Source organism: Hippocampus comes, unplaced genomic scaffold (assembly GCF_001891065.2).
Source record: "Hippocampus comes isolate QL1 unplaced genomic scaffold, H_comes_QL1_v1.1 scaffold326, whole genome shotgun sequence".
NCBI classification, from domain to species: Eukaryota; Metazoa; Chordata; class Actinopteri; order Syngnathiformes; family Syngnathidae; genus Hippocampus; species Hippocampus comes.
The window spans coordinates 46,995-74,518 of NW_017805930.1; the positions used below are offsets into that span (position 1 = coordinate 46,995).

The 27,524-nt window shown below is 43.7% G+C and overlaps 1 protein-coding gene and 1 long non-coding RNA gene across 3 annotated transcripts in view; one reads left to right on the top strand and one right to left on the bottom strand.

The window, feature by feature from the left end:
• The window catches only part of LOC109527821 (uncharacterized), a 46,352-nt gene that overhangs the window by 4,093 nt on the left and 14,735 nt on the right, over positions 1-27,524 (bottom strand). The window lies entirely within an intron of this gene.
• nptx2a (neuronal pentraxin 2a) lies at positions 6,194-25,858 on the top strand. 2 transcript variants are annotated; one of them, XM_019889937.1, is made up of 5 exons: positions 6,194-7,071; positions 11,247-11,490; positions 15,670-15,914; positions 22,818-22,997; positions 24,249-25,858. In XM_019889937.1, the coding sequence occupies exons 1-5, from the start codon at positions 6,610-6,612 to the stop codon at positions 24,474-24,476; spliced, it is 1,359 nt and encodes a 452-aa protein (XP_019745496.1). In that variant the 5' UTR covers positions 6,194-6,609; the 3' UTR covers positions 24,477-25,858. The 2 variants fall into 2 exon arrangements, with proteins under 2 accessions (XP_019745496.1, XP_019745495.1); XM_019889936.1 differs by having other exon boundaries at positions 6,195-7,071; positions 11,244-11,490.

Genomic DNA, 27,524 nt, shown 5'->3' on the forward strand with positions numbered 1-27,524 from the left:
GTTACGAGGATTATTAATGTGTTCGAAAACTAAAGAACCACTGTTTAGTGAAGAAAAAGATGAAATGAAATTGGTGCGCCCACGAACCAGGAAGTAGCCACCTTGCTAACAGATGGACAAACAAAAAACGTTTTCACGTTTGTTAGCGTGATTAGAAATGTTCTTTTTTTTCCTTTTTGCCCCTAAACTAAATTTTGAACTCAATTTCAAAATATGATACGTTTAAGCTGCTTTATGTCACTCTATGCGAACCAGAAAGTAGCCTCTTATCTAACAAACTGACAGACAGCAAACGCAAATGCAACATTTAACAGAACAGAGTTAAAAAAAAAAAAAAAAAATGCAACATTTAACAGAACAGAGTTTAAAAAAAAAAAAAAGTCTTGAGTCATTTGACCTGAAACAGCCTGCCAGCATTCAGATGTGTGTGAGTTAATCATAGCTTTTGGCAAGATATTTATTAAATGTATTGATATGTTAGCAAAGCAACTGGCAGGATTTCAGACCCATCCTCGGGGAAGAAACAGCATCTGGTGCACAATGAGTCATTAGTTTACATTAAATAGCCATACATGGCTGATGAAAGCAAAAGTAGCCAGGATCAGCAGAAAGCAGATGCCAAGGCATCGCCTCCAAGAATGTGACAGCAGGTATCTCAAACACGATTAATCGTCAACAAAAAGGTCCTGAAGCAATGTTGGCAGTGAAGCCTTGATATGAGACGTCATACCCATTAAAGCAGATCAATGGCGGAACAACAGAGCGGGGAAAGGAGTCCGAAATCGATTGATTTTGAATGTTAATTTTATTCCGCTGCCCGGAGGTAGCCAAAGTCAGTGTTCAAGTTGTTTAAGCCAATGTTTTCAGCTGTCTTCAATTTTTCTTTCAGGATTTTTCTCATTCCACCAGAACTACAAATGGTGATGACATCGTTAGGTTTGAGGACGGGGTTTCATCAGCTGATGTTTTAATCGCGTCTTTCTCTCGCAGTTTCAGACATAGCAGCAAAATGCATCCTAATTTAAAAAACATTAAATGAAGAAAAAAAAAAAGGACGACCTAAAATCTTCACTCACAAGATGGCAAATATCTTTAAAGACTGCCATGGTGTTAAGTGAACTACCTTAAGACTCTTTTTTTCCAAATAATTATTTATGTTATGTCAATAAAGCTGGTATGTAATTATAAAATTCTGCAAAAAGAAACTTTATTCTTACGTGTCATGAAATGCATGATGGTAGTGGAACCAAAAAGCAGGGAGGCAGGAAAAGCAAGGTGGACTGAACAAAATGTATTAACAAAAAAACACTTGCATGGGCATGCTGGGAAAACTAAATAATGCAAACAAAGTCCCGAAAAGATTCAAAGTAACAAACAAAAACCCATTAGAGTAACACCAACGATCCGACCCCGCGGACTGAACAAAATGTATGAACAAAAAACACTTGCATGGGCATGCTGGGAAAACTAAATAACGCAAACAAAGTCCTGAAAAGATTCAAAGTAACAAACAAAAACCCATGACAGTAACACCAACGATCCGACCCCGAGTGGTTGGTGTGTCAAGAAAAGAGCTAGTGACATGATGACCAACCGGTCCGATACTGGAGGAGAAGCCCTCCAATGCCACCTGTTGGTCACAAACGGTACAGAACTGTAACATTAAGCGTCACCGTTTAAAAATTTATTTCCGTTAAGTATCGGCAAAACCGGTTGTCAATTTTCTGTTCAGCGAGGTTGTCGGCATCTGTTAAATGGTACTAATAAAGTCACATGTAATCTACCGTAGTTACTTATTAAATCAAGTCATCGGTCACTTTTAAAGTCAGGTCATCCGGAAAAGAACTAAGTTACTTTTTCATCGCGCAATCCGTTGAAAGCTGGATGAGTGAAAATCGGGCATTTGATGTTCTGTTCCACCTTGGCGGCCACCAGCTATAAAGTAAAAGTACTCTTCAGTACTTCTAATTTTCCCTTTTTTACACAACTATCTGTACTGTGCTCAAGATACATAGCGTGAGTACTTTTGCCACCTGTGCTTGAAGCCATTCCCCGTTTGGTCAAGCGCACGCGTCTCTCTGCAGCTCATGATACAACTGGACTCTGAGTCAGCAGGGGATTACACACTCCAGTCACGTTTTGTGGACGATGTGTATTCATGCACACACACTTACACACACACACACACACACACACACACACACACACACACAATCCTCCAAATGCCCCCTGACACGCACAGACTGAGCGGAATGAATCTAATACGCATCTTCATAACAGCCTGAAATGATCTTGTTGACGAAATCAGTTCTGCCCATCTGCACTAAATAAGAATATTAACAGCGGATGGATTTTGAACATCCATTTAGGTCTTCCAACGGAGTATCATGAGCAACTTAAAAGACGGATTTTCTGACAATGAACAAAACAGGAAGTCTTTGCCTTGAGAAGACACTTGATTTGGGACACCTGCACAATCTAATGAGATACGATTCTGCCAGGCATTGTGCGGATTGATTGAAAATTGAGGACAGCAGAAAAAGAAAAAAACCTGGAGGCAGATACAATTCAAATTCAATCGGCGCCTTGCTTCATTACAAATATTCATTGTTGATTATTGACTGGTAGAGATTTGAAAATCTGGACCGGACACTTCAAGTTGGTATCGCAGGAAAATATCATTCAGGATAAATACGCCGATTAACTCATACACTGCTGTGGACGTTTATTCATTTGAGTCAACGTTTTATAGTTAGAAAACAGCATGAGCTTTTTTCATCAGGTGAATTCTTGACTGCTACAAAAGCTTTCTACGGAGATTCGACAGCCTGACAACGACTTGATCATAGCGGCAAATAACAGTGTCGGCAGACTAGAAATGCTAACTTGCATCGGACACCTTCCGACCTCCAAAGTCTACATAATAAGAATAAATAATAAATAATAAATGGCAAACAAGAGGGGACCAGATACAGAATCCTGCGGCACCCCCTCACAGACAGTGACATATTCAGTGCACATACCATCAAATTCCATGCGCTGGGAACTATATTGCTGAGGTAATTTGAAAACCAGGCAACTGTGTGTTCTGAAAAGCTTTTTTTTTTTTTTTAATATCATGCTCAGCGGTGTCAAATGCTTTTGACAAATCAACACTCTAATTAGTGCTGTGACGGTACTGTATATACTCCATTGGGTTGTACGTAGCCCCAAATGTACAGCTTGGCTGTGATTGGAAGATTGCCACAAGAAACCTTGATAGATGCTCCACATCTAATTTTTACCCGTCAAGTTAATCTCGCTCGCGGTATATTTTGTGGAGCAATCCTCGCACTGAAGTGTTTTACGTTTGATGGAGAAGTCTAGTAAGGAGAAGCTTTCAATCCCGGCTGAATTGCTAACCCCCCTGCGACTGAAGCAGATTTAAGAGGTAGAAGTAACTTCACCCCAGCGTTCACCACTTGCAACATAAAAGGGAAAGAACTCCATGCCGTCAACTTTGAAGTCGGCCATGTCATCTTTCCTCTCAGGAGTCCTCGAGCTGAAGACATCGAGAGTTAAGGTTGCCGTAGCGATAGTCTGTCCCTCTCTGTTTCTTGGGGGGGACCTTTCATTTTGTTTGTTCTCCAGGCTTTTCCTGGCCTTTTGCACCCATGCGCCACCCAGTGCAGCACGAATTCATTGCGGCTGACATTTAGCCTGCGGCTCCCTCGCGCCAGATACGAAACAGTGACCCTGATGGGGCAACAGCCTGCGTTTTTTGTTTTTTTCCAGCTCCACACAAATCTTCAGGAAATGGATATGGACAATGGAAGTGCCAAGACTCCAGGTGGCATCTACCTCGCGCTGGAGCAGTTTTGCAGTTTTAGTTGCGCTTGTTCTCAGAAGGCTACAAAGGGCTGTCAAATTTGAGGTAAGTTTCCATGGGAAGTTGTGGAATTTTGGAGAGATTCCAGCTTGGAAACATTGCATCAGAATTAAGGGAGTTAAGTAGCAACATGACAGTCTTTCAAAGTTTGGTTGTGTTTGAGTCTGCGTCGATAGCCACTTCAAGCTGTGTAAAATGCACAGGAAAGAAATTGAGTTGTTTTTTTTGTTGTTTTTTTTTTTTTTTTATCAGGAAAAAAGGGCCTATCTTTAGAGATAAGGTGAGAAGCTCGGTCATCCGGGAGGGGCTCAGAGTCGAGCGTGCTTCTCCTCCAATTCCCATATCTGTTGTTTCTGTCTACTGTTCTGCTTATTTGGTAAAGATTTGATGAAAAGCAGTATATATTTTTTAAGATATTAGCCCCAAACAAAACTCAATGTGATATTCTTCACAGGAAGACCGATTGACTTTTTTTTCTGTCTGTGCTAAGCGTTGGTATTTCTGACCACATCAAATCACACCACATGCCCAACGCAATCACATTTCTGCAAACGGGAGGATTTCTCACCAGTACACAATCTAAGATCGTTCAATTAAAAGGTTTGACAAGTTCTCCACGTGGCCCCCCCACATACTGAGGTCCGAGCCGCAACTCTTATCTAATGGTGAAAGCCGGATTAAAACAAACGCCAAAGATTATGTTTACTACTCCAAGTGCTGCAATGGCCTCTAAAAGATCCTTCTCGCCAATCCAATATATTTCTCGGAACAACAAAGTTGACCAAAGTGCTGTACAACCAATAAAAAGGTAAAATGTAGCATCATAACATAAAGCACAAGCAAGAAATAAACAACTATTTACGATAAAGCAATAGAACCACAAAATAAAAAGCGCAAATGGCCAACTTTAATACAGGATCCGAGGACGCTAAGGAGGACAAATTGCTTTTTAAAAGTGATTTAAAGGCAAGTTAAGAAATGTAAGATGGAGTCGGCCCATTTAGCGCTCTTGAAGCAAACAATCGGATTTGCAACGGGGTCGTAAAATGTGTTGGGAGGCAAAGGAGAGATGCCAGCACAAATGCAGACACAAAAACGGTCTTGAGACTGCCTGTATTCATACGCGTAAAAATGTTCCAACGCTACGACACACATGATACCCATGACCAGCCTGCAAGAAATAAAAAATTATTCTGTCCCCTCTGAGTGATAGCAGAGTTCTTCAAAAAGTGTCACCATGTGCTCGGGTTGGCCAGTATCACAACTTTGAGCAAAAATATTACAGTTTCACGGCATCACGATATTACAGCTCTAATACCATATTGGCCCAAATATAAGACGGCCCTGATTATAAGATGACCCCCTCTTTTTCAAGTCTTAAGTTTGAAAAAAGACTTTTACAACACCAAATAAATTTTTATCCAGAAAATAATTACAGTACATCTGAAACAAATGATTATAACAATATATTTGAGAGAAAAATCATCTTGAAGTTTACACCATAACGTCTCCTCAGCTGCCGGTTAACATAGCCGATCTTCGACACACTTTTCTCCATATTGTCGCTATGTTTCTCCATTTTCTGTTGTCTCTTCTATCATTTTCTTCTCTTTTCTTTCTTACCGCTATTTTTTATTTTTCTTCTTCGTGCTACTGCTATTTTTACTTTTATTCTTCGTGACAGGGGTTCGCTTTGGCCTGGGGAGTCAAGTTCAGCATTCGCGTCAAAGATATCTGGCGCCATCTAGCGTCGTGACTGGGTTTCATGTCTAGATCCCGAATATAAGACGACCCCCACTTTTTCAGTCTTATTTGCATGCAAAAAACACCGTCTTATATTCGGGCCAATACGGTATGTCTTATTTTGAAATGTACGCGGAATTAACTTTGTTCTTTTTTTTTTCCGTTGAACATGCTTAGGTGCGATTTGTTGCCATCGCAGAAAATGATGACTACTTTGATCTTCCAGGTAGATCTTGTTTGTCGGCGAGCTAGATTACATCATATTAGATTATGACAGACAGACAGACAGACAGACAGATAGATAGATAGATAGATAGATAGATAGATAGATAGATAGATAGATAGATAGATAGGGATGATGAAACAGGAAACTTGAAGAGTAATCACTGTCTACTTGTTCATTCTTGTTGCGTTCATTCCTCCACATGTAAAAAGTGAATGAAAGCAACCCACAGCATGGCCACAATCCACTGAGAGACTCAGTGATAGCGCACAGACTCACACATTCATATTCGCTCTCTCTCACTCACACACACACACACACACACACACACACACACACATGCGCAGGCGCGCACACGCTCGCACACACACACGCACACCCACACCCACACTTCCTCATCATCCTCCTCATCATAATCCGCCTCCCTGCGCAGTTTGGTTGGGTTTGGGTTTTGTGTTCACAGGCACTCACTTAGTGACGCCGGAGCGAGCAGACACGCTGGCAACTTCTCTGGATCTTTTCTTTTTTTTCCCCCACAGCCTTCTGTTCTGTTTTTTTTTTTGTTTGTTTTGTCCGGCGAAGGAAATACCGCAGCTTTCTAAATGAACGCGATGGTCATTTTTAACAGGGCGCGCGGATGTATGCTTTGTGATAGGTCCGCGTATATTTTGAGCTCAACAAACACTTGAATGGGCGAGTGCGTTTTGGGTAAAAGTTGTTTGTAGCAGGAGTATTCCCCGCCCCGCTTTCATTCTCGGAATTAGTGTGAGGGAGAATGCTGGCCGAACTGGTCGCGCTCTTCTACCTGCTCAGCTCGGTTGCGAGCCAGCAGGAAGCGGCGGCCGCAGCCACAGGTGGCCGCTTCGTTTGCAACGCCATCCCCCCGGGAGCCGAGCCCGGCTGCGGCTCCTCGCCGACGGGCAACCGCTTGCAGATGAGCAGCCCCGCGGAGGACGAGCTGCGCAACACCATCATCCGGCTCCGCGAGACAATCTTGCAGCAGAAGGAGACCATCGTCAGCCAGCAGGGGACCATCAAGGAGCTCAACTCCAAACTGGCGCGCTGCGAGGCGGCGGCGGACGACTCGGCGCAGCCGGGCAAGTCGCGGGGTCACGGCTCCAGGAGGAAGGAGTACGGCAAGAACACCATGGGGGACCTGCCGCGGGACCCCGGAGAGACCATAAATCAGCTTGGGAAGACCATGCAAAGCCTAAAAGGGCGCTTGGAGAGCTTGGAGGTAAGACGCATGCCGGTGCGTAAATGTGCAAAAGAGCAGCCAGGGGCGTTTCTAAACACAGTGTGCGCCCCACCCCACCCCACCCAAAATCCCTACACTGTAAAAAATGGTGCTGTTGAATGTAATCCATTTTAATTTGTCAAGTGGTTGCGTAAAACCAAGTCATCTGAATCTAGGACAAGAACTAAGCAAAACTATCCACCCATCCATGCATTTTCTATACAGCTTGTCCTCATTACATTCTCATCCAAACTGAATTTGAGCGAGAGGCAGAGTACAAGTTGCCAAACGGTCACGGAGCACATCAAGACAAGCAACACTTCATTCAGACCTTTTTCTATCGTAAAGTCTGCAATGAAGCTAACGTGCATGTCGCTAGCAGAAGGGTAGCTAGCTAAACATTCATCCTGTGTGGTGCGTTGATATGAATACATGAATGATTGACCACTGAAAACAATATTCACACACAATGTATTCATGACAACAAAAATAAACCAGAAAGGTGAAAAATGTTAAGAACGCTCAAAAATGCTTTGACGACCAATATCACCAATATGACCAATATTTTTTTTCTAACGAATTTAATATTTTGATTTTGTAAATCATTGTGTACACGTAATTAAACTGAATATGTAGCTTGTCGCTGCAAGGTATTTACCAACTGCTTGGTTTTCTGGGGGTAGAAAAGCGGGTAGAAATTACTGAGCATACGTTTGCATTCTTGCAAATTCACGTTCTCGCAAGAGTAAAAAGACCTTAAAATCACTGCCCCCATAAGCGAGGATAGATGCAATCAGTTCAACTTTTTAAAAATAAATGTTTTGTAAAGGTCTCAAAATAAATCAAGAAATCGATCATCACTAATCGTTCAGACCCATTGTTCCACTTAAAACTCAGATTTTTGCCTCTCAAAAGTAACTTATTCTCTGATTACTGTGGAACCAGTCATTTGCAAACATCCGATTTTAATTTGGAAAACAATCAGTTTCAAAATGATTGGTGAATGCATCAATTTCTTGCTTGAGAGATTGCTTAATTGTCCTTAAATTGTGTTTGGTTTTTTTTAATCACCAAACTATATCAAAATGAGTTGCCTCTCAGAGCCCCCTACTAGCCACCAGCTAGCGACAGCTAGTACGGATACACTATACAGGATGTTCCCAACACTTTGACATTTCATTGTCTAAAGAGCATGTACGTGCCATCATTTCATCATTGATAGAAGCCAATACTAATCGTATCTCCGAACCCCATTTGGGACATTCCTGAAACTCAACCTGCCATTGCAGTGATGGGGAGTTCCAGTTGTGCCGTTGATGAGGACCAGGGGCCCTTCTCTCGGGGGCCCCTGACCAGCCACCAGCAGGCAATAGGAAGGGGATCGTTGCAGTGGTTAAAGCAGTGTCCAGAATCTCGACGTGTCACTACAGTGTCTACCTTTCCAGTTGCGTGGTTGTCTTTCGGGGCCCCCGGCTAGCCACCAGCCATTGTGTCATCATTGATATGGGTCAGTATTAGCCCCCTCTCAGGTCCCGCTTGAGCTCCGGGCCCGAGGCAATAATAATAATAATGTTGGCTGCCCTGTTGCGGCGTCTCCGCCTGCAACTGTCACACCTGCTGTAATTCACTTTGAAGCATTCGCACGTAAGCGGGGGATGACGTCAATAAGGGCCCCACTGGATTTTGAGCGGTGAACAACTGCTTCTCGTCCGGCTTAATCATACATGCGGTGCACAAGGAGTCATGCGATGTGTGTGATTCATAGCGTTGTCATGCCAATGTCACAACTGCTTTTGTGATGAAGACACCTCCAAATAGAAGGAAGTTTCATGTCGAGAGGTCCGCCATTCCATGCCCCCCCTCCCCCCAAGATAAATGGGATTTCAGCGGCCCTCGGTTTCTGCCGATAATGTCCATTGATGATTATTCACAAATCTCATCGCAGCCAGTTTCACACTGTACTCAGCGGCAGTGGTGTTTATATGAGCTTATTTTCGGTTTTACACATCCATCCTCATGGAGGGATTTTAATCTCAAAGAGTAGCACGTTCAGACACAAGAGCAGACTGGGGTCGAGTTACACAACATTCCGTGCGATAACACATCAAGTGAGATACGGACTAAAAAAAAAATCTCCACTACTGCTAACAGGTCACTGAAAAGTGAGGCGCTGGACAAGGTAGAAATACAAACTGGCTTTATCTGGTATTGAGAGTGCATTTTTTTGCCATCTGCTACCTTTGGTCAGACATACTCTCAATGATTGATTGAATTCAGTGCTTATACTGTGTGCTGCAACACTATAACATGTCTTTTTTTTTCTTTTTTACCCCTGCTTGAGCTGATCCCTCTTCATCTTTGGTTTGATTGGAAGCTTTAATGCCCATATCGACTCCCCACTACATAATAGATACAATATTTCGTTACATTTATACATCAATCGAACCATCGCAGCTTGATTTAATGACGAATGAGAACAGGAGGCTCCCCTCGGCAATCAAAGCTCGTCCGCACACTGTTGAAAATGCAAAATGGAATGCGGCGGAAGCGAAATCTCAGGGGGTTGAAGTGATGGGACTTGGGGAAAATTTCACAGGATTTCAACAAAATCTCATGAGAAATGGCAGTTGGACATGTTTAGACACCGGACACTTAATCAGAGTTTGTAATATGGGATAAAAAGAGCATGTGTCGCAATCGTGAGAAAAGATTGTTTTTGTTGTTTTATAGATTGACGTGGGCGGCCCGGTGGTCCAGTGGTTAGCGACCACACAGTGCAAAGGTACCGGGTTCAATTCCAGCTCCGGCCTCCCTGTGTGGAGTTAGCATCTTCTCCCCGGGGCCTGCGTGGGTTATCTCCGGGTACTCCGGTTTCCTCCCACATTCCAAAAACATGCATGACAGGCTGATTGAACACTCCAAATTGTCCCTTGGTGTGAGTGTGAGCGTGGATGGTCAGGGTTCCCACTCTTCCACTTGCTTTTTATTTATGGACCTTTTAAGGACTTTTGAGGGCTAATTTAGCCATTTTTAAGGACTTTCGCCATTGAGCAGAGGATTCACGGTGGATTTAATGAACAGAAAGCCACATATCACTGAGCTGGTGTTCAAATCATTGCTGTATTGCATGTAGCTCAACAGCGGGGTTTGAGGGGAAGGGCGCCAGGCGCATTTTCCGACAAAACTATTAATTGAAAGGGTGGGGAAAATTACATACACAAATGAAATGAAGACCACATGTTAATTTTTATGGATTTTTATTGATTTTAGAAGCTTTCCCTGAAAATTAAGGACACTTAACATAATTTTACAACTTCTTTTTTATGGATTTTTATGAACTTTAAGGACCCGTGGGAACCCTGAATTGGTTGTTCGTCTCTGTGTGCCCTGTGATTGGCTGGCAACCAGTTCAGGGTGTCCCCCGCCTACTGCCCGAAGACAGCTAGGATAGGCTCCAGCACCCCCGCGACCTTTGTGAGGATAAAGCGGATCGGAAAATGGATGGACGGATGGATAGATTGACGTGTCGCAAAAGGATGTGAAGCAAAGAACACATACCTGAAAAATGTAGAATCATAAAGCATCTTTGCTGAACTTCTTTTCACAACTGGATGACAATTAAGAATATTTGAATGCGAATCATCCTCTGTGGTGTTAACAAAGGCTTTATGAAAGGACATTTTGACGCTGCATTTATATGGCAAAGGTCATCAGCTTCCAAACGCAATGAACAATCGCGCAGGTGATTATGATGATGACTGTAACACGTGGCTCCCCCTTTCACTAATCGAGGCCACGTTGCTTGCACACAGCTGATATTTACAATACTTAACTTTATTGCCAGCTTACGGCAGAAGCAAATTGGATAGCGGCATCGCGCAAGAAAGGATTAATCAAACTCGGCGAACGGGAACGGGCCAGATGGGCGGGATCAACAACAAAATGACACGTTTTGTAGCGGCGTGGTCCAACGGTAAGCTCGAGCATGGACCTGGTGTGAAGTCTAGGTCATGTCGCACACACACGTGCACACACGCACACACACACTTTTTCTTCTATTTTATTTCAACCTCAATCCGGCCGTGGGTGTTTGGTATATCAGCAAGCAGGCACAGGTGCATACTGTCTCTCCATATGTATTAATAGTTTTTTTTTCCTCCTATGCCTTCCAGCAGCAGAGTTTGCAACTCCCCGGCATAAATGTGTCAGCTGGCAGTGGTCCGGCACTGACCCCTTTGCCGTCGCAGCTGCGGGAGCTACTCGGGCAGCGTCTGGGACTTCTGGAGACGCAGCTGCTGCGAAAGGTGGCCGAGCTGGAGGAGGAAAAGAGCCAGCTTTACAATGAAACGGCAGCCCATCGCCAACGCACCGAGAATGCGCTCAATTCGCTTTTGGAGAGGATCACAGAGCTGGAGAAAAGTAAGTGAGACAGACGGAGCTGTGAAAATGCCGCTTACTTTCAACGCCAGAGACATTTAGCAGCAATTAGTCAGTGCCTCTGCAAGTGGAAGGTGATGATGGTGATGACGAAGGTTTGGTTAAAAAACACTTTTTAAAGTATTCCTCGTCACCTATTCTCAGGCTCTCGCTGTGAAGACATGGCAGACAAAAAAAAAAGAAGTTCTCCAAATAAGAGTGCTTGCTTCAAGGTGTCGGTCACTCCCCAGTTGAAGTTGCTCGTGAATCAACAGCTCCACGTACTTTAATTGCACTTTTTCCGCACAGATAATTTCTTTTTCCTCTAAATTGTTGTTTGACACATTGATTTTGCGTAAATGTCGCGGCAAGAAAAGCTAATTTTTCATTTCACCCTTTCATGCACCAACTATGATAACCTGTAACCTGATAACATGATAGTCTGTCCACTGGAGTGACCGCTGCCCCTGAAAGGGTTCAAAAAAATATTTCAAAGCAGTGTTAGTTCAAATATTTTTCTTTTGGTGCTGTTTTTGAACATAAATAAGTTTCGATAGGAATACCGTTAAAGAGTCGCGGTACTGTTAAAATCTTAAAAACGACAACCCTCACTAGCCTCTTCTGGCTTTTATTTCTGCTGGAATTACAATATCATGTTACTATGGATTACATACGACAATTTGAAATTTTGGTTCAGACTTTAGCAAGCATCATGGAACTTGACATGCTTGATTTGCATACCTGTCAACTTGTATGTTTTCCCCGTATTTAATACATTTTTGTATCACTTCAAATCATGTACGGCGTATTACCACTTTTATACGGAAAAAAAAAAAAGGAATTGTGAACCGATCTCACAAAGACCATTTTGGCTCAAATCCAGATGGTCTCACCTGCTGGTAGCCAACGACAATGCCGTCGTCGATCGCTACTATTGTCACGGCAAACCTGCAAAAGTAATCCTCAATCGTATATTTTTTTTCCTTCGCTGCGTACGGTCGGATTGATAAAGCAAGATGTGCGCATGCGCGGTAAACCGTTGTACGAGTTTTTGTTGCTTTGTAAGGGGAATCGTAATCATTTATAAGGGCAGCTATTAGCCGAGGTTAACAGGTATGGATTTGCTTTCGTGGGCCACATAACATTATGTGGGGGGCCAGATTTGGCCCCCGGGCCTTGACTTTGTCTTCTAGACTAACACAATTGGCACAGTAATGCGCAACTCCTTGCGGAAGACGAGACGACAAGCTAAAGTCTTTTTTTTTTTTTTAATAATATTATAAATTGACACATTGCTGTGGCAGACAAGCACACATCAAAAAAAAAAGTTTAAATAACGTTATAATTGTATTCGGTGTGCCTCAACAGGCTGTAGAGCATCTGAGGCTTGATTGATTGATTCAGTCGAAGCAATTTCTCCCAATTGAGGCAGGTGAATACATAAACACATCCACCTGAAACAAAATGAATGTCAAGTGTAATTTTGTCTCACCAACGGGGGAAGACAAACAAATGTTTTTGTTTTTTGTTTTTTTTCCCGAAGACGGTGTCATCTTTTCCAAATGTGTCTCACTCCTACTAAAATATGCATCGTATTTTGCTGCAGCAACATCATACGGTCCATATTTTGGGAGCAGAATTCGAAACTCATATGCTCCTCTTTTATTCTCGTTTCTCACGAATGAGCCTCCGAGTCTGTTCCGATCATGCTCAGTCAAGCGTTGTTGATATTTACCATATGTCTTGCTTACTTTCCACGTCTTTTAAATTCTTAACTCGTGTAAGTTTGATTTTTCCTGTTTAACGAGTCAATATTTCAGAATCCGCTTGGCTACGATTTGAGTGCACTGATGTTGTGATGGAGTCTTTTTTGTTTTTTTGTTTTTTTTGGCGTGTGTGTGTCTCTGACAAAGAAACAAATTTGTCAAAATCACAAACCAACACTTGCAGGGACTACACCTGCTCAAAACATGGGAATCTGTCACCATTTTGTACAAAAAGATTGAAATGCTTTCACTCTGTTGCCGCGGTCTTGAAAAACTTTGCCATTCATCTCCTCGTGAGAGAGCAGCGAGTTGTGCACAGAGCAGCGGGACATGAAACAACTTCAAAAGGTCAAATCACGTCTAATTGAAAAAGGTTACCGTGCGTTTTCACGTCCTCCTAATTCAGGGGTCGGGAACCTATGGCTCGCGAGCCAGGTGTGGCTCTTTTGATGATTGCATCTGGCTCACAGATAAAACTAAATATTCTCGCTTGTTTAATCCATACATCGATTTTTCACTGCTCATGTCCTGTTGAGGGCTGCAGTTGGCGGCAGGAGCAATTTTAATTGGATGATACTGGCCTACGTTGGCCGTTGCTGGGGAAACAGGTAAACGCCCCCTTTTGAATCAGCCCGCTCGGTCATTCGCTCAAAGCTAATCCTAAGACGAATAAGATGGCGGAAAGAAAAAAGATGACGAGTATGGTAGCATTTCAGGACAAATGGACCGAAAGATTCGCCTTTGTGGAGGGATCTCTAATTTGCAATGACAAAATACCATCGATGAAACGGTCGAATAAAGCGGCACTTTGACACGTGCCATGCTACGTTCGCATCAAAATCCCCTGCGGGAGACAGCAGAAAGGAAGCGTGCAAGCTACTTAGCAGGCTACAAGCGAGCCAGCAGCAACTCTGCGTATGGACCCGGGCATAGCTAACTATAATTCCGCTAGTTTTGCTGGATCTTTAGCAAAGGTGAGGAACGGAAAACCATTCACATTAATGTTGGCGGCAGGAGCAATTTTAATTGGATGATACTGGCCTACGTTGGCCGTTGCTGGGGAAACAGGTAAACGCCCCCTTTTGAATCAGCACGCTCGGTCATTAGATCAAAGCTAATCTTTCGACGAATAAGATGGCAAAAAGAAAAAAAGATGACAAGTATGGTAGCATTTCAGGACGAATGGACCGAAAGATTCGCCTTTGTGGAGAGATCTCTAATTTGCAATTACAAAATACCATAGATGAAACGGTCGAATGTAAAGCGGCACTTTGACACGTGCCATGCTACGTTCGCATCAAAATATCCTGCGGGAGACAGCAGAAAGGAAGCGTGCAAGCTACTGAGCAGGCTACAAGCGAGCCAGCAGCAACTCTGCGCATGGACCCGGCATAGCTAACTATGATTCCGCTAGTTTTGCTGGATCTTTAGCAAAGGTGAGGAACGGAAAACCATTCACATTAATGGTGAGTATTATCACAAAATTATTGAAAAGAATACATTCAGAGGCTTATTATATTGACATTTTGTTGAATTCAGTTAAAATAGAGTTTTTTAATATACCGGTACACATATATATATATATATATATAGTCATACCTCAGTTTTCGACCGTAATCCATTCCAGAAGGCTGTTCAAAAACCGATTTGTTCGAAATACCCCCATACAACGAAATAAAAACCCCTGTTGCGTTATAAGAAATCTTTTTCTCTGCTCTTGCCTCGCGAAGAGATTCACTACAACGAAGTCTAATCCGACAGCGACCTCTACTGCTTCGTTCGGAAACGGCAACAGCAACCACCACACTGGTTGACACATGCGCAGTGGTCCAGGAAGTATTTATTATTGTTAGTTTCAGACGCAGCAAGAACGTTGCATTGCTAAAATGGCTACAAAACGGACCTTTGGATGCTAGCAGCTAAGACAAGAGGAGCTCTGACGCTGGAAGAGGGTAAAAGTGATCAAAATGAAAGACGGAGGAAGCAAAATAAAAGACATTATCCAAGAAATTGATGTAAGTGAAAGTGAATACTGATCATCAATTTTGCAATTTCTTTCCCTTTCTATACTGACTACATGAAGTGTCAAATAAGTGTGTGCTCATACACTATTGGAATAAAAATAAAGACTACACAAAAAATAAAGACTACACATACGTTTGTGTGTGTGTGTGTGTGTGTGTGTGTGTGTGTGTGTGTGTGTGTGTGTGTGTGTGTGTGTGTTTACGTCTGAGATCAAATTTGCTACAGTGAAAAACCCCCTGTTGTGAAAAATATCTTGCTGCAAACATGATTTCGTTGTAGAGGAGTTTCACTGTAGCTCTCACTGAAATACATTTCCAAATATTTTGCTTTCATGGCTCTCAAGTCAAAAAGGTTCCCGACCGCTGTCTAATTGGAGCCAATTTGTCCCCAGATAACAACGCCTTCAAGTCACCTGAGGATTTCAAGGTGTCCCTCTCTCTGCGCACCAACTACCTGTACGGACGCATCAAGAAGAGCCTCCCCGAGATGTACGCCTTCACCGTGTGCATGTGGCTCAAGTCCAGCGCCGGTCCCGGGATCGGAACCCCCTTCTCGTACGGCGTGGCGGGCCAGGCGAATGAGATTGTGCTGATCGAATGGGGGAACAACCCCATTGAACTGCTGGTTAATGACAAGGTAGGCCCGGTCCGTTGTTTTCTCACCAGGGGGGGAGAAGACTTCTTATTGCGTCCCGGTTATTTGAAGCCCTGTGGATGTGATGATGCTAATGACCGCGGCGATGCTCATTAAAAGCGTTTTTGCGCGCTTGTTTTATAGCACCCGTATGTACCTTTGAGCACAACAGCGATAAAGGAGAGTCTCTGACCTTCAGCGGTGATTATTTAATTAGCATCTTATGAACATTTCATGCGACTAACCCACATTCCGCATTGGCTCCACAATAACAGTAATTCACTGGAGATTCGCTGTGCTGATTTAAGGGCATCTGCTTTGTGTTTTCCTTCCTGTAAATGCTAATACGGCAAATTTAGTCAGATAATGGTTCCGGGGATCCTTTCATGGAGCCAAACTGCAGCTGTACTATTGTTCATATGTACTACTTATATTTTAGGGATGGGAATTGTCGTAAAATTAAACATTTCTCCGATTTTGTGCTCATCTTGGTGCCGAGGAACCAACTCGAAGTGAGTTGAGGAGTTTCATTTGGGCAAAAGGAGCACTTTGCCACCATCTTGTAAACATCTATAAAACCTGATGTTATGTTTTTGTTTAGATTACATTTGGTGTACTTTTCCGCCATCTTGTAAACACCTATAGCCTGATGTTATGTTTTTGTTTAGATTACATTTGGTTTTTATCACGTAGCGAGGTGGTGGTGGACCCGAAAAAGCAGTTCCACCTATGTGGGCCCCTTGTGTTTAACCAATCAGTTCCCTTAACCCTTTGTGTTTCTTGTTCTGTCATCACTTTGCTTGTATTTTGTTCCCTGGGTTCTGTCTGTCGTCGCCGGATCATTTTGTGTGTGTGTGTGTGTGTGTGTGTGTGTGTGTGTGTGTGTGTGTGTGTGTGTGTGTGTGTGTGTGTGTGTGTGTGTGTGTGCTTTTGTTTGTGTTCGGGTTGGGAGTCTTTTTAAAACACTAATTACATAATGACCAACAGGTGTGCAGCTGCAGGGAGAGCCCTACAGTGCCACCTGTTGGTCCCAAACCGAATCATGACAGTTTTGTTCCCTCGTGTGCCCTTTTTGTTTCCACCTATGTGGGCCCGTTGTGTTTAACCAATCAGTTCCCTTCACCCTTTGTGCCTTGTGTCGATGTTTCTTGTTCTATCATCACTTTGCTTGTATTTAGTTCCCTGGGTTCTGTCTGTCGTTGTCATTGTGTGTGTGTGTGTGTGTGTGTGCGCTCCTGTCATAGTTTTTTGTTTTTGTTTTTGTTACTTTGGTTTCTTGTGGGTTTTCAGGACTTTGTTTGTATACTTGAGTTAGTTTTTCTAGTGTACCCCTGCAAGTGTTTTTTTTATTTTTATAATACATTTTGTTCAGCCCACCCTGCTCGTCCTGCCTCCCCGCTTTTCGGGGTGCTACTCTACCACACCAAAATCATGCCACCTTTTTCACATTTGTGGGAAAATCCTGCAAAGAAACACAAACCAGATTGCCACTACAAATATTAAACCCAGTGTGCTAGCAATTAACGTACCGTACTTTTGACCTTGTGAACTTTGACTTCCTTCTCACCCTTTTTGTCATTCTTTTTCGCATTACTCGCACACACGTTTGAAATCAAGATTTCCATTCAATTTCACTCGCATTTCAAGTAGCATTGAGCAGATTGATGGATGTAGAGTAGCTTAACTTCCAATATACACAATGCCATCACTTTGTACTTCATTAGACACCAAACTCGTTGACGCTGCTTCTGTAGCATCGAGCTAATTTGGCCGTTTTGATTTTGTTTGGTACATAGTCGAATGTTCCCTAAACCGGAGAGAGAAAAGTATTTTTCCCCCCGCTGGTTTGCTTACTTTGGAGGGCATACTAAGGCGCAGTCAGTCAGCTCTCCTCACTGCCTTGCCTCCGTCATGCATTATACATACGCTCAAGTCAGACAGATGAGATTGACTTCCTTCTCATCCTTTTTGTCATTCTTTTTCGCATTACTCGCACACACGTTTGAAATCAAGATTTCAATTCAATTCCACTCGCATTTCAAGTAACATTGAGCAAATTGATGGATGTAGAGTAGCTTAACTTCCAATATACACAATGCCATCACTTTGTACTTCATTAGACACCAAACTCGTTGACGCTGCTTGTTCCCTAAACCGGAGAGAGAAAAGTGTTTTTCCCCCCGCTGGTTTGCTTACTTTGGAGGGCATACTAAGGCGCAGTCAGTCAGCTCTCCTCACTGCCTTGCCTCCGTCATGCATTATACATACGCTCAAGTCAGACAGATGAGAGGAAGATGGTGCGAGTAAGGGTGGCAAATGCGAAACCCCAATACAAAGGAAAACCAGACTATGGGGGCTGCAGACCTTTGGAGCGAGTGGGGTGGGGTGGGGTGTTCACAGTGTGGGGAGAAAAAGAAGAAGAGGAAGTTATGACAGATCAGAAAGATCGAAGAAGGACGGTGAATAAGACGACCGCGGTCGTGCTGTCATGTATTAACGGGCTCGATTCCACGGAGCTAAGATGAAAGTCACCTCAAGAGTACATAAAGCTGTGTGGTTCGGGGTCTATAGAGCATACCGGTGGTCATAATGGATCACGGCTTGGTTTGGTGTGTTTTGTGTGAAAACTGCATACAGGAATACCGCCTCATTTAACCATCGGGTAGAGCTGTCAGGGCTTTAATCTGCAACGGGTTGGGTCAGTCTTGTTCTACATTAAGACGGTGTTCTGATGGAAATGAGAGCAATAGAGGGCGAGAGAGAGAAGGCGAGAGAGAGGGCGAGAGAGAGTGCGAGAGAGTGAGACAGACAGAGAGAGAGAATGAGAGCTCTGATGCTGCTTGTAAATCTCAAACAGAAATAGTGTTGTGTTCAAAACCACGCTATCAGAAACCAAAACCTGCCTGAGACCAGATCTCACCAAAACAAAACCAAGACTGAGATTGAGAAAAGCCAAGAGCGTGTCAAGCTTAAGGCCAGGACAGGACCAAGACTAGCAGAGACCGCGACAAAGCAGAAACCAGAAAAAATTCCTTTAAAAAAAAAAAAAAAACTTGTAATCATGGGGGTCCCAATGATGAACTGAAATAGTGTGGGTGCGCTCGCTGTTTACTCGTCTGACTTCATGTGGGATCAGTTCTTATGCAACGGAAGCGGTTGTCTGTTTCAACGGCTTGTGTCGTCCAGCTTTCGCCCAAAGTCATCTCTGATGGTTTTCAGCTCCCTGTGACCATGAACAAGAAAAGCGGTATAGAAAATGAACGAATTGACTTTCACCCTTTTGTAAGACGTCTTAGCACCAAGCAGTAAAACGAAGATCGAATCTGAGTCATGCTGAGTCAAATGTCAAAGAATACAAGTGAGTTTTGAGACGGGTTTTAAAGATGGGCAGCGAGGGGGCTTGCCGAATGTTCAGTGGGAGGTCATTCCACAATGAGGATCACGTTTGACCTCGAAGTTTTAGTTTGGCTATTGGAGCAAAGCAATGAAGTGCGCGGCGCGCTGCTGTACGTCATCCTCTGCGAAACGCGAGCTCATGAAGCGGATTGCTTCGTTGCCTTAAGTTTTCATGGCTGCCCATGGAGCACGCCACTTGTTGCTTTCAACGGCGGTGCGGCGCGACGCCGACGTGCGAGCGGCGGCGGCGGCAACGCCACCATTGCTCCCCTGAGCCTGAAAACGCCATTTCAATCCTCCCCTGAAGCCGTTTTCGCATTAAGATCAAATGGAGGTTGATGCCGTTATCTGCTCTGCGCTCTTACCAACGGGGTCATGTCGGACGCGGTCTCCAAGGAGACAGCTGGCCCGGCTTTGTTTGGAGCAATTTGTCTCCCATCTCCTCCGCTGATTGGCCGTCCCTTCATTTGGCCGCACTGTTTCCCTCCAATGGCTTCCCCTCCTGATTCGTTCTTCTTGAGCCCTCTCGCCGTCTTTGCCTGTTTATGTCTCTTCCCCTAATGCCCCAAACTTCCTCTGTCTGTAATTTGGACCCACATAATTGACGCATCTGCTCGCTAAAGCGTTGCGTGGCCGCATCCCGTGCTGCATCGCCTTGTTTCTCGCTCCCTCTCTTCTTGTGAGTCATCAATTTGTGGGTTTTCAGGACTTTGTTTGTATACTTGAGTTAGTTTTTCTAGTGTACCCCTGCAAGTGTTTTTTTTATTTTTATAATACATTTTGTTCAGCCCACCCTGCTCGTCCTGCCTCCCCGCTTTTCGGGGTGCTACTCTACCACACCAAAATCATGCCACCTTTTTCACATTTGTGGGAAAATCCTGCAAAGAAACACAAACCAGATTGCCACTACAAATATTAAACCCAGTGTGCTAGCAATTAACGTACCGTACTTTTGACCTTGTGAACTTTGACTTCCTTCTCACCCTTTTTGTCATTCTTTTTCGCATTACTCGCACACACGTTTGAAATCAAGATTTCCATTCAATTTCACTCGCATTTCAAGTAGCATTGAGCAGATTGATGGATGTAGAGTAGCTTAACTTCCAATATACACAATGCCATCACTTTGTACTTCATTAGACACCAAACTCGTTGACGCTGCTTCTGTAGCATCGAGCCAATTTGGCCGTTTTGATTTTGTTTGGTACATAGTCGAATGTTCCCTAAACCGGAGAGAGAAAAGTATTTTTCCCCCCGCTGGTTTGCTTACTTTGGAGGGCATACTAAGGCGCAGTCAGTCAGCTCTCCTCACTGCCTTGCCTCCGTCATGCATTATACATACGCTCAAGTCAGACAGATGAGAGGAAGATGGTGCGAGTAAGGGTGGCAAATGCGAAACCCCAATACAAAGGAAAACCAGACTATGGGGGCTGCAGACCTTTGGAGCGAGTGGGGTGGGGTGGGGTGTTCACAGTGTGGGGAGAAAAAGAAGAAGAGGAAGTTATGACAGATCAGAAAGATCGAAGAAGGACGGTGAATAAGACGACCGCGGTCATGCTGTCATGTATTAACGGGCTCGATTCCACGGAGCTAAGATAAAAGTCACCTCAAGAGTACATAAAGCTGTGTGGTTCGGGGTCTATAGAGCATACCGGTGGTCATAATGGATCACGGCTTGGTTTGGTGTGTTTTGTGTGAAAACTGCATACAGGAATACCGCCTCATTTAACCATCGGGTAGAGCTGTCAGGGCTTTAATCTGCAACGGGTTGGGTCAGTCTTGTTCTACATTAAGACGGTGTTCTGATGGAAATGAGAGCAATAGAGGGCGAGAGAGAGAAGGCGAGAGAGAGGGCGAGAGAGAGTGCGAGAGAGTGAGACAGACAGAGAGAGAGAATGAGAGCTCTGATGCTGCTTGTAAATCTCAAACAGAAATCGTGTTGTGTTCAAAACCACGCTATCAGAAACCAAAACCTGCCTGAGACCAGATCTCACCAAAACAAAACCAAGACTGAGATTGAGAAAAGCCAAGAGCGTGTCAAGCTTAAGGCCAGGACAGGACCAAGACTAGCAGAGACCGCGACAAAGCAGAAACCAGAAAAAATTCCTTTAAAAAAAAAAAAAAAAACATGACAAGGTGGGGCAGTTAAAGAACATTTTCTTTCTGCAACTCTTTCAAAGCACAGCAACTCAAATGTTAAAAGAAAAAAAAAAAAACTTGAGGAACACAATTCCTTCTATGTCATAAAAAAATGGAGATTTAAAGAAGAAAAGTGAGAGACAGCCGCATTTTGTGACTTATACGTGCACAGTGGGGTCTCGTCTAAAATCCCGCGGTCCCAACACTGCAGAGGTTGCAGTCATTATGGGGGTTGCAATCACATGAATTGAAGGTATTCATGGTTGTAAAGTGTCCTTGAGTGTCTTGAAAGGCGCTTATAAATGAAATGTATTATTATGATTAAATTCTAAAGTGCTTCTCCTATCATTTAATGAAGTTGAAGAATATTCTTTTTTTTTACCAAGTGCTTCTCCTATCATTTAATGAAGTTGAAGAATAGCAAGATCAGCGCTGGTCTCCAATGGAAAATCCTAAATCTGGCCGGTCCAAGACCGAGACAAGACCAAGAATCACAAATCCTTCCATATGACTGACAACTAAGTGAAGTACAGTGAAACTCCTCTACAACAAAATCATGTTTGCAGCAAGAAATTTTTCACAAGGGGTTTTTCACTGTAGCAAATTTGATCTCAGATGTAAACACACACACACACACACACACACACACACACACACGCACACACACACACACACACAGTGGGAATGGTGTTAATGCATGAAGATTTTTTTCACACTAGGGGGTATTTTCGCCCATATAGGTTTCGTTGGAGAGGAGTTTCACTGTGCATCTAAATAAAACCTTGGGCAAATTTTATCCATCTTTTTCTTTCTTTTTCATGAAAATCGATCATATGAATATGCTTGTCATTTTCTCCATGTGCCCTGCGATTGGGTGGTGACCAGTTCAGGGTGTAATGTAACCCAGTTCTCGACAAAAGTCATCCGTGACCCGAATAAGGTGATGCAGTACAGAAGATGGATGAATGGATGGACTTGGACTCTTCGGTTGTGAAGTCATCCTTTGGAAATGCTAATAAAGAGATCAGCTCTAGTATTGCGCGATCCTCAGCGGGCCGTGATGTCACAGCGTTAGGTCGTCGTTTCGCTTTCATCCCGTCAGCAAAAGCATGAGGACACAGTTTTGCTGTCGGCAGGTTGACTGCTTTGAAAGTTCCTTCATGCCTTTGCTGAGTGCGTCACCTGGGTAATGTATATTTTATACGGGTGGCTCATCGAGAGAATTCGTGCGCCGTCTTTTGAAGCCTCCCCCACCTCCCCACCCCAGTCCTTTTAATTGCCGTCCTTGTTACTGGTGCGGCAATTAAACTCACGTCTCTCATCTTGACACCCTTTCACTCTTCTTCTCCCCCCCAACAAACTCGAGTCCAGGTGGCACAGCTTCCTCTTTCGGTGAGTGACGGACGGTGGCACCACATCTGCATCACCTGGACGACCAGAGACGGCTTCTGGGAGGCTTACCAGGATGGCGAGCGACTCGGCACCGGGGACAACCTGGCCCCCTGGCACCCAATTAAATCTGGCGGGGTGATCATTCTGGGCCAGGAGCAGGTGAGGGCTTTAGACGAGCTCACACTGCACACAGCGTGTGTGTGTGTGTGTGTGTGTGTGTGTGTGTGTGTGTGTGTGTGTGTGTGTTTTCCATGCATGACTAAGATCGCAGAAGGCATTTTCCTTCTGGATTTAGCGCCCAGAGTACGGTGCAAAGGGGATAGGGATAAAGTCTTCTCACGCTATTGTGTTGCCTCATTTATCAGCTGCAAAAATGAAGCATTATGTCATATATTTCATTAGCGGTAAGCCGGATGACTAATTGGCTTTAATAATCTTTAGTCAGAAGTCCCTTCCTATTGGATTATGTTTGGTTTAAAAGCACACTCAAAGGGAGATGGATGCATAGATTGGGATTGCTGAAGGAGAATAAAATGAAAAACAAGAACAGTCAGAGCGTGATCTGTGAACTCGCAATTTCCATCCAGCCATTTTCCGATCTGCTCATCCTCACAAGAGTTGCAGGGGGTGCTGGAGCCTATCCCAGCCGTCTTCAGGCAGTTGGCGGGGGACACCCTGAACCGATTGCCAGCCAATCGCAGGGCACACAGAGACGAACCACCATCCGTGCTCAGTCACAGCTAGTGACAATTTAAATTTTAGAGTATTCAATCAGCCTGCCATGCATGTTTTTGGAATGTGGGAGGAAACCGGAGTACCCGCAGAAAACCCACGAAGGCCTGGGGAGAACATGCAAACTCCACACAGGGAGGCCGGAGCTGGAATTGAACTCACAATTTAATTAAAAAAAAAAAAAAATCAATAAAAATCATAATTCTTCAGGCCGCAAGGTCACAAAATGTATTAATACGCCACAAAATCATATCTAAAGCGATGATGCTCAATGCGTGAATCCATTTTTTTTTTCAGGACCCAAGTATAAGCATAAGAGCCAGTTGGATTTTAATTTAGTACCAAAGACACGAACGGGACCAAATCTGGATGAAATTCAAATGTGAAGATGCTTCATTCACATTGCTTCAAACCGGATTTAAAATAAATGAGGATGTGCTATTTTCCTCGGAGACAGCTCTCAGCTCCACTCGTAAGGTGCAGCTCACATTGTAGAATTCCACAGAAAAAAAAATATTCACGCAGACAAAACCCATGGCGATGAAAAAGAAATCCAATGTTGTCCCGGCAGTTTGATGAAAAAAATCAAAAGGAATTCAGTCATACGAATTAAAGTCTGCTGATGTTTTCCTAATCTTGCATCATGCCACCTCAACTCGTGCTTCTCTTTCTGCGAAGGACATAGTTGGAGGTCGTTTCGACGCCACCCAGGCCTTCGTCGGCGAGCTGAGCCAGTTCAACATGTGGGACCGAGTACTGCGGCCCATGGACATCGTAGGCCTGGCCAATTGCTCGGCGTACATGCCCGGCAACGTGGTCCCTTGGATAGACGCCAACGTGGAAGTGTTCGGCGGGGCGACCAAAGCCCCTCTGGAGATATGCGAGGACCGTGCGTTTGATTCCTAATGTGAGATGTCGTCGGAATCAGAAAAAAAAGAAAAAAAAAGCCAAGTATCCTTGTTTATTGTTCAAAAGCAAAGGCGGCAAGCATATCAATATTGTGCGGTCACTCTTAAGATTCACCTGTGTTGGCTTAAATGTGTGTTCATCCAGTCTTAACCGTGGAGAAGACTTTGCACTCATGACCACATGGAGAAGAAAGCGATGGTGTTGACATTCGAGGCCTGATTTACTAATTTGTACGTTCAAAGTCACACAAACAGATGTTGAAGCCGATCTACTAACAGGACCGCATCTACTTAATGGCTACAATGGCCGCACGTTTCATTTGGAAGGAGTATATGTCAATTGATCATTTAACTCGAACAAATGTGAATGATCAAACCTAAGGTGAATCGCCATTGGCTAATTTTGCACGTTTAAATAAGGGACTTACAAATCGCCACGCACAGACATCAGTGCTAGCATAGTACGGGCAAAATGAGAGGCAACGGAGAGAAACCGTACACTTTTGAAATGCCAGAAACAAAAATGACCACAACATTCCATCGATTGATTCGAATTTTGGAGCTTTCTAAACGATGGAGGGATTGAATCATGCCCTCTCACCTTGAGAAAAACCTCTTTAAATTCTCTTATTTCATTTGCTTGTGTCTAGGTTATTTTAGCCCACTGTGGCAATTGGTGCTATTCTCTCCCAGAGCAGATTTTCAGGGGTGCTGCGACAAGTTTTAAACACAATGTTGCTGCCAAACCGTGGGCGCAATCTGACCACGCAATTTAGCACGAATGATCTGAGATCAACTGCAATCTTTATAGCACAATTTGCTAGCATGAACCCGCAACTCAGCGCCCGATATTTGGGATCTTAGTAAATCAGGCCCCTGTGTGTTTTCTCTTCTCTCATTTGACTCCTCATGCATTCCTTCCGCTGACAATGCTGCACCGTGCACGTCCGTGAGTGTTTCGCTCCAGCCGGCTTTCATGTGTTGTGCAAACATGAGTCCCGAGTTAGACGGTGCCACGTGGCACACTTCTAAAGAAAAAAAACAATGAGGAGAAGGCGTTCAGGAATCGGCGGCATTGTTATTATTGTGAAGCATCGTAACGCGGCTGATTGGCTATATAATGCATGAGCGCGAGCAAAGAGCGGAAGTCAAAGAAAGACAGTGCATGCCTTCTTTTAGTCCGCAGGGTGTGTGTGTGCATTCAAAACAAGTCAGAGTGTGGATTATTACGTAAGCGAATGTCTTGTGTGTTACAATACCAGAGATTACCAGCGAGGGAGGACATTTTCATTCTTGTAAATCTATGCTTAATACCTCTCTGCTCCTTGAGCAGCTGCCATATTCCAAACAGCTTTTTATGGACGCTTTCGCTCAGGTTAATAGCGAATAGCTGCCCAGAGCTGGCGAAAACCTGGCAGCGGACGGCTGCCGACGTGCCAGAGGGAACAGCAAGGGATTGACCAGGAAGGCCAAACGTTAATTCCTCCGTCATGAAGTACAGTGCTACCTTGACTTATGAGTTTAATTCGTTAGGTGAGCACACTCGTAACGCAAATCACAAGTATCCGAAATCAACTTTTCCCATTGAAATGAATGCAAATGCCATTAATGCGTTCCAGATTCCCCCCAAAACCACTACCAAAAAGTATGTAACAGGTTTTTAATGAGAAAAATAGTACTCTACAGCAGTGGCCCCCAACCTTTTTCGTGTCACGAAGTAGTTGAGACAAGCGCATGCTGCTCGCGGACCGGCAACCATTTTTTTTCATTGCGAGTTTTAATGCAGTGGTACTGACAACAAAGATTCCTTAAGTTCAAATGTAGAAGCAAATAAGATAATGCAATGAACTACTAAGAAATGGACCAATCAGGAATAATAAATGCGCCTTATAATGTAAACATATTAATTCTGAAGTTACGATCTTACATACGGAGTTGGCACCATTGCTACTTGATCCGGTGGCTGCCGGCTAGTTATTAGCGACTAAACAACAGCTTTCTCCTCCACGTCACTCTGGAGATACCATGAGGGGAGGAACGTCAAAATAGCTTCATCTTCGGAAATCGTGGCTGCCCATCAGCTGCGAGTTTAGCTGTACGTTTGGACAATTTGTTACTTTTACTTTCTGTTTACTGCTTCTTGTTCATTTATTGGCGGATTCTGTTCATTTCAACTTGCAAACCAAGTTTCCGCCACGTCTGATGGAGTAAATTTGCTCACAGCTCACAGGTCTGTCTCCGGTACCGGTTGGGGACCCCTGTTATACAGTATTCTAATTAATACAAACATGTATTAATACACAAGTAGAACATAAAGAATGAAACAGATTTTGCATCATGAGTTCATACTTCAACAGATTTATTATAAAGGACTGCTGTACTAATGCTCGTTTCATTCACCGTCTATAATGCTTCATATTACGTGTTAGCATTAAGCTAGCAAACTGTCATGAGACAGATGTGGTTTGGTTAAATCAACAAAGAGTCGAATTTCTTGTTGTTTTATGTGAAGTTTTACAGGAAATTTCAACTGCGAGTGGCAATGATGCAAAGTCAAATTTTTGCTCACAAGATAAAGCAAAAATCCGCTTGTAAAGGAAGTCAAGGTACCACTGAAATGATGTCGACAATATGAATGGATGTTTTTTTTTCCTTTCTGATGCTGGAATGAATCATCATTGACCCAATCCGCATTTGAAATATGAGCAGCACCCTAAGGACATTATGAATGTCGAAGAATGACACAGTACTATATTTTTTTTTCGGGAGAAGTGAAATCTTCGCACCGCTTGGTGAATAAATGGACTAAAGTTAAAACCCGCATATTCACAGTTGTTTTTGTGCTCAGGCCAAAGCCGTGTCTAAATTAAAAAAAGTGCTTTGTCGCCCTCTTGTGGCATCTATAGGCAGTAGAAATCTTTATGAGTGGGGGTCAGTAACTCATGGATTTTCGCGATTTTCCAATGGCGGGGGATCCCTGTACTTTTGCAGCCTCATTTTTGTTTGTACTTTTGTTTTTGCTAAAACTTGGCTTGTAAGATGCCTT

Bases quoted from the DNA above. Each gene is read 5' to 3' on its own strand.
- nptx2a (XM_019889936.1), top strand. From the start codon at position 6,610: ATGCTGGCCGAACTGGTCGCGCTCTTCTACCTGCTCAGCTCGGTTGCG. The intron at 7,072-11,243 runs GTAAGACGCATG...TATGCCTTCCAG, and splicing joins GGCGCTTGGAGAGCTTGGAG to CAGCAGAGTTTGCAACTCCC. The intron at 11,491-15,669 runs GTAAGTGAGACA...ATTTGTCCCCAG, and splicing joins GATCACAGAGCTGGAGAAAA to ATAACAACGCCTTCAAGTCA.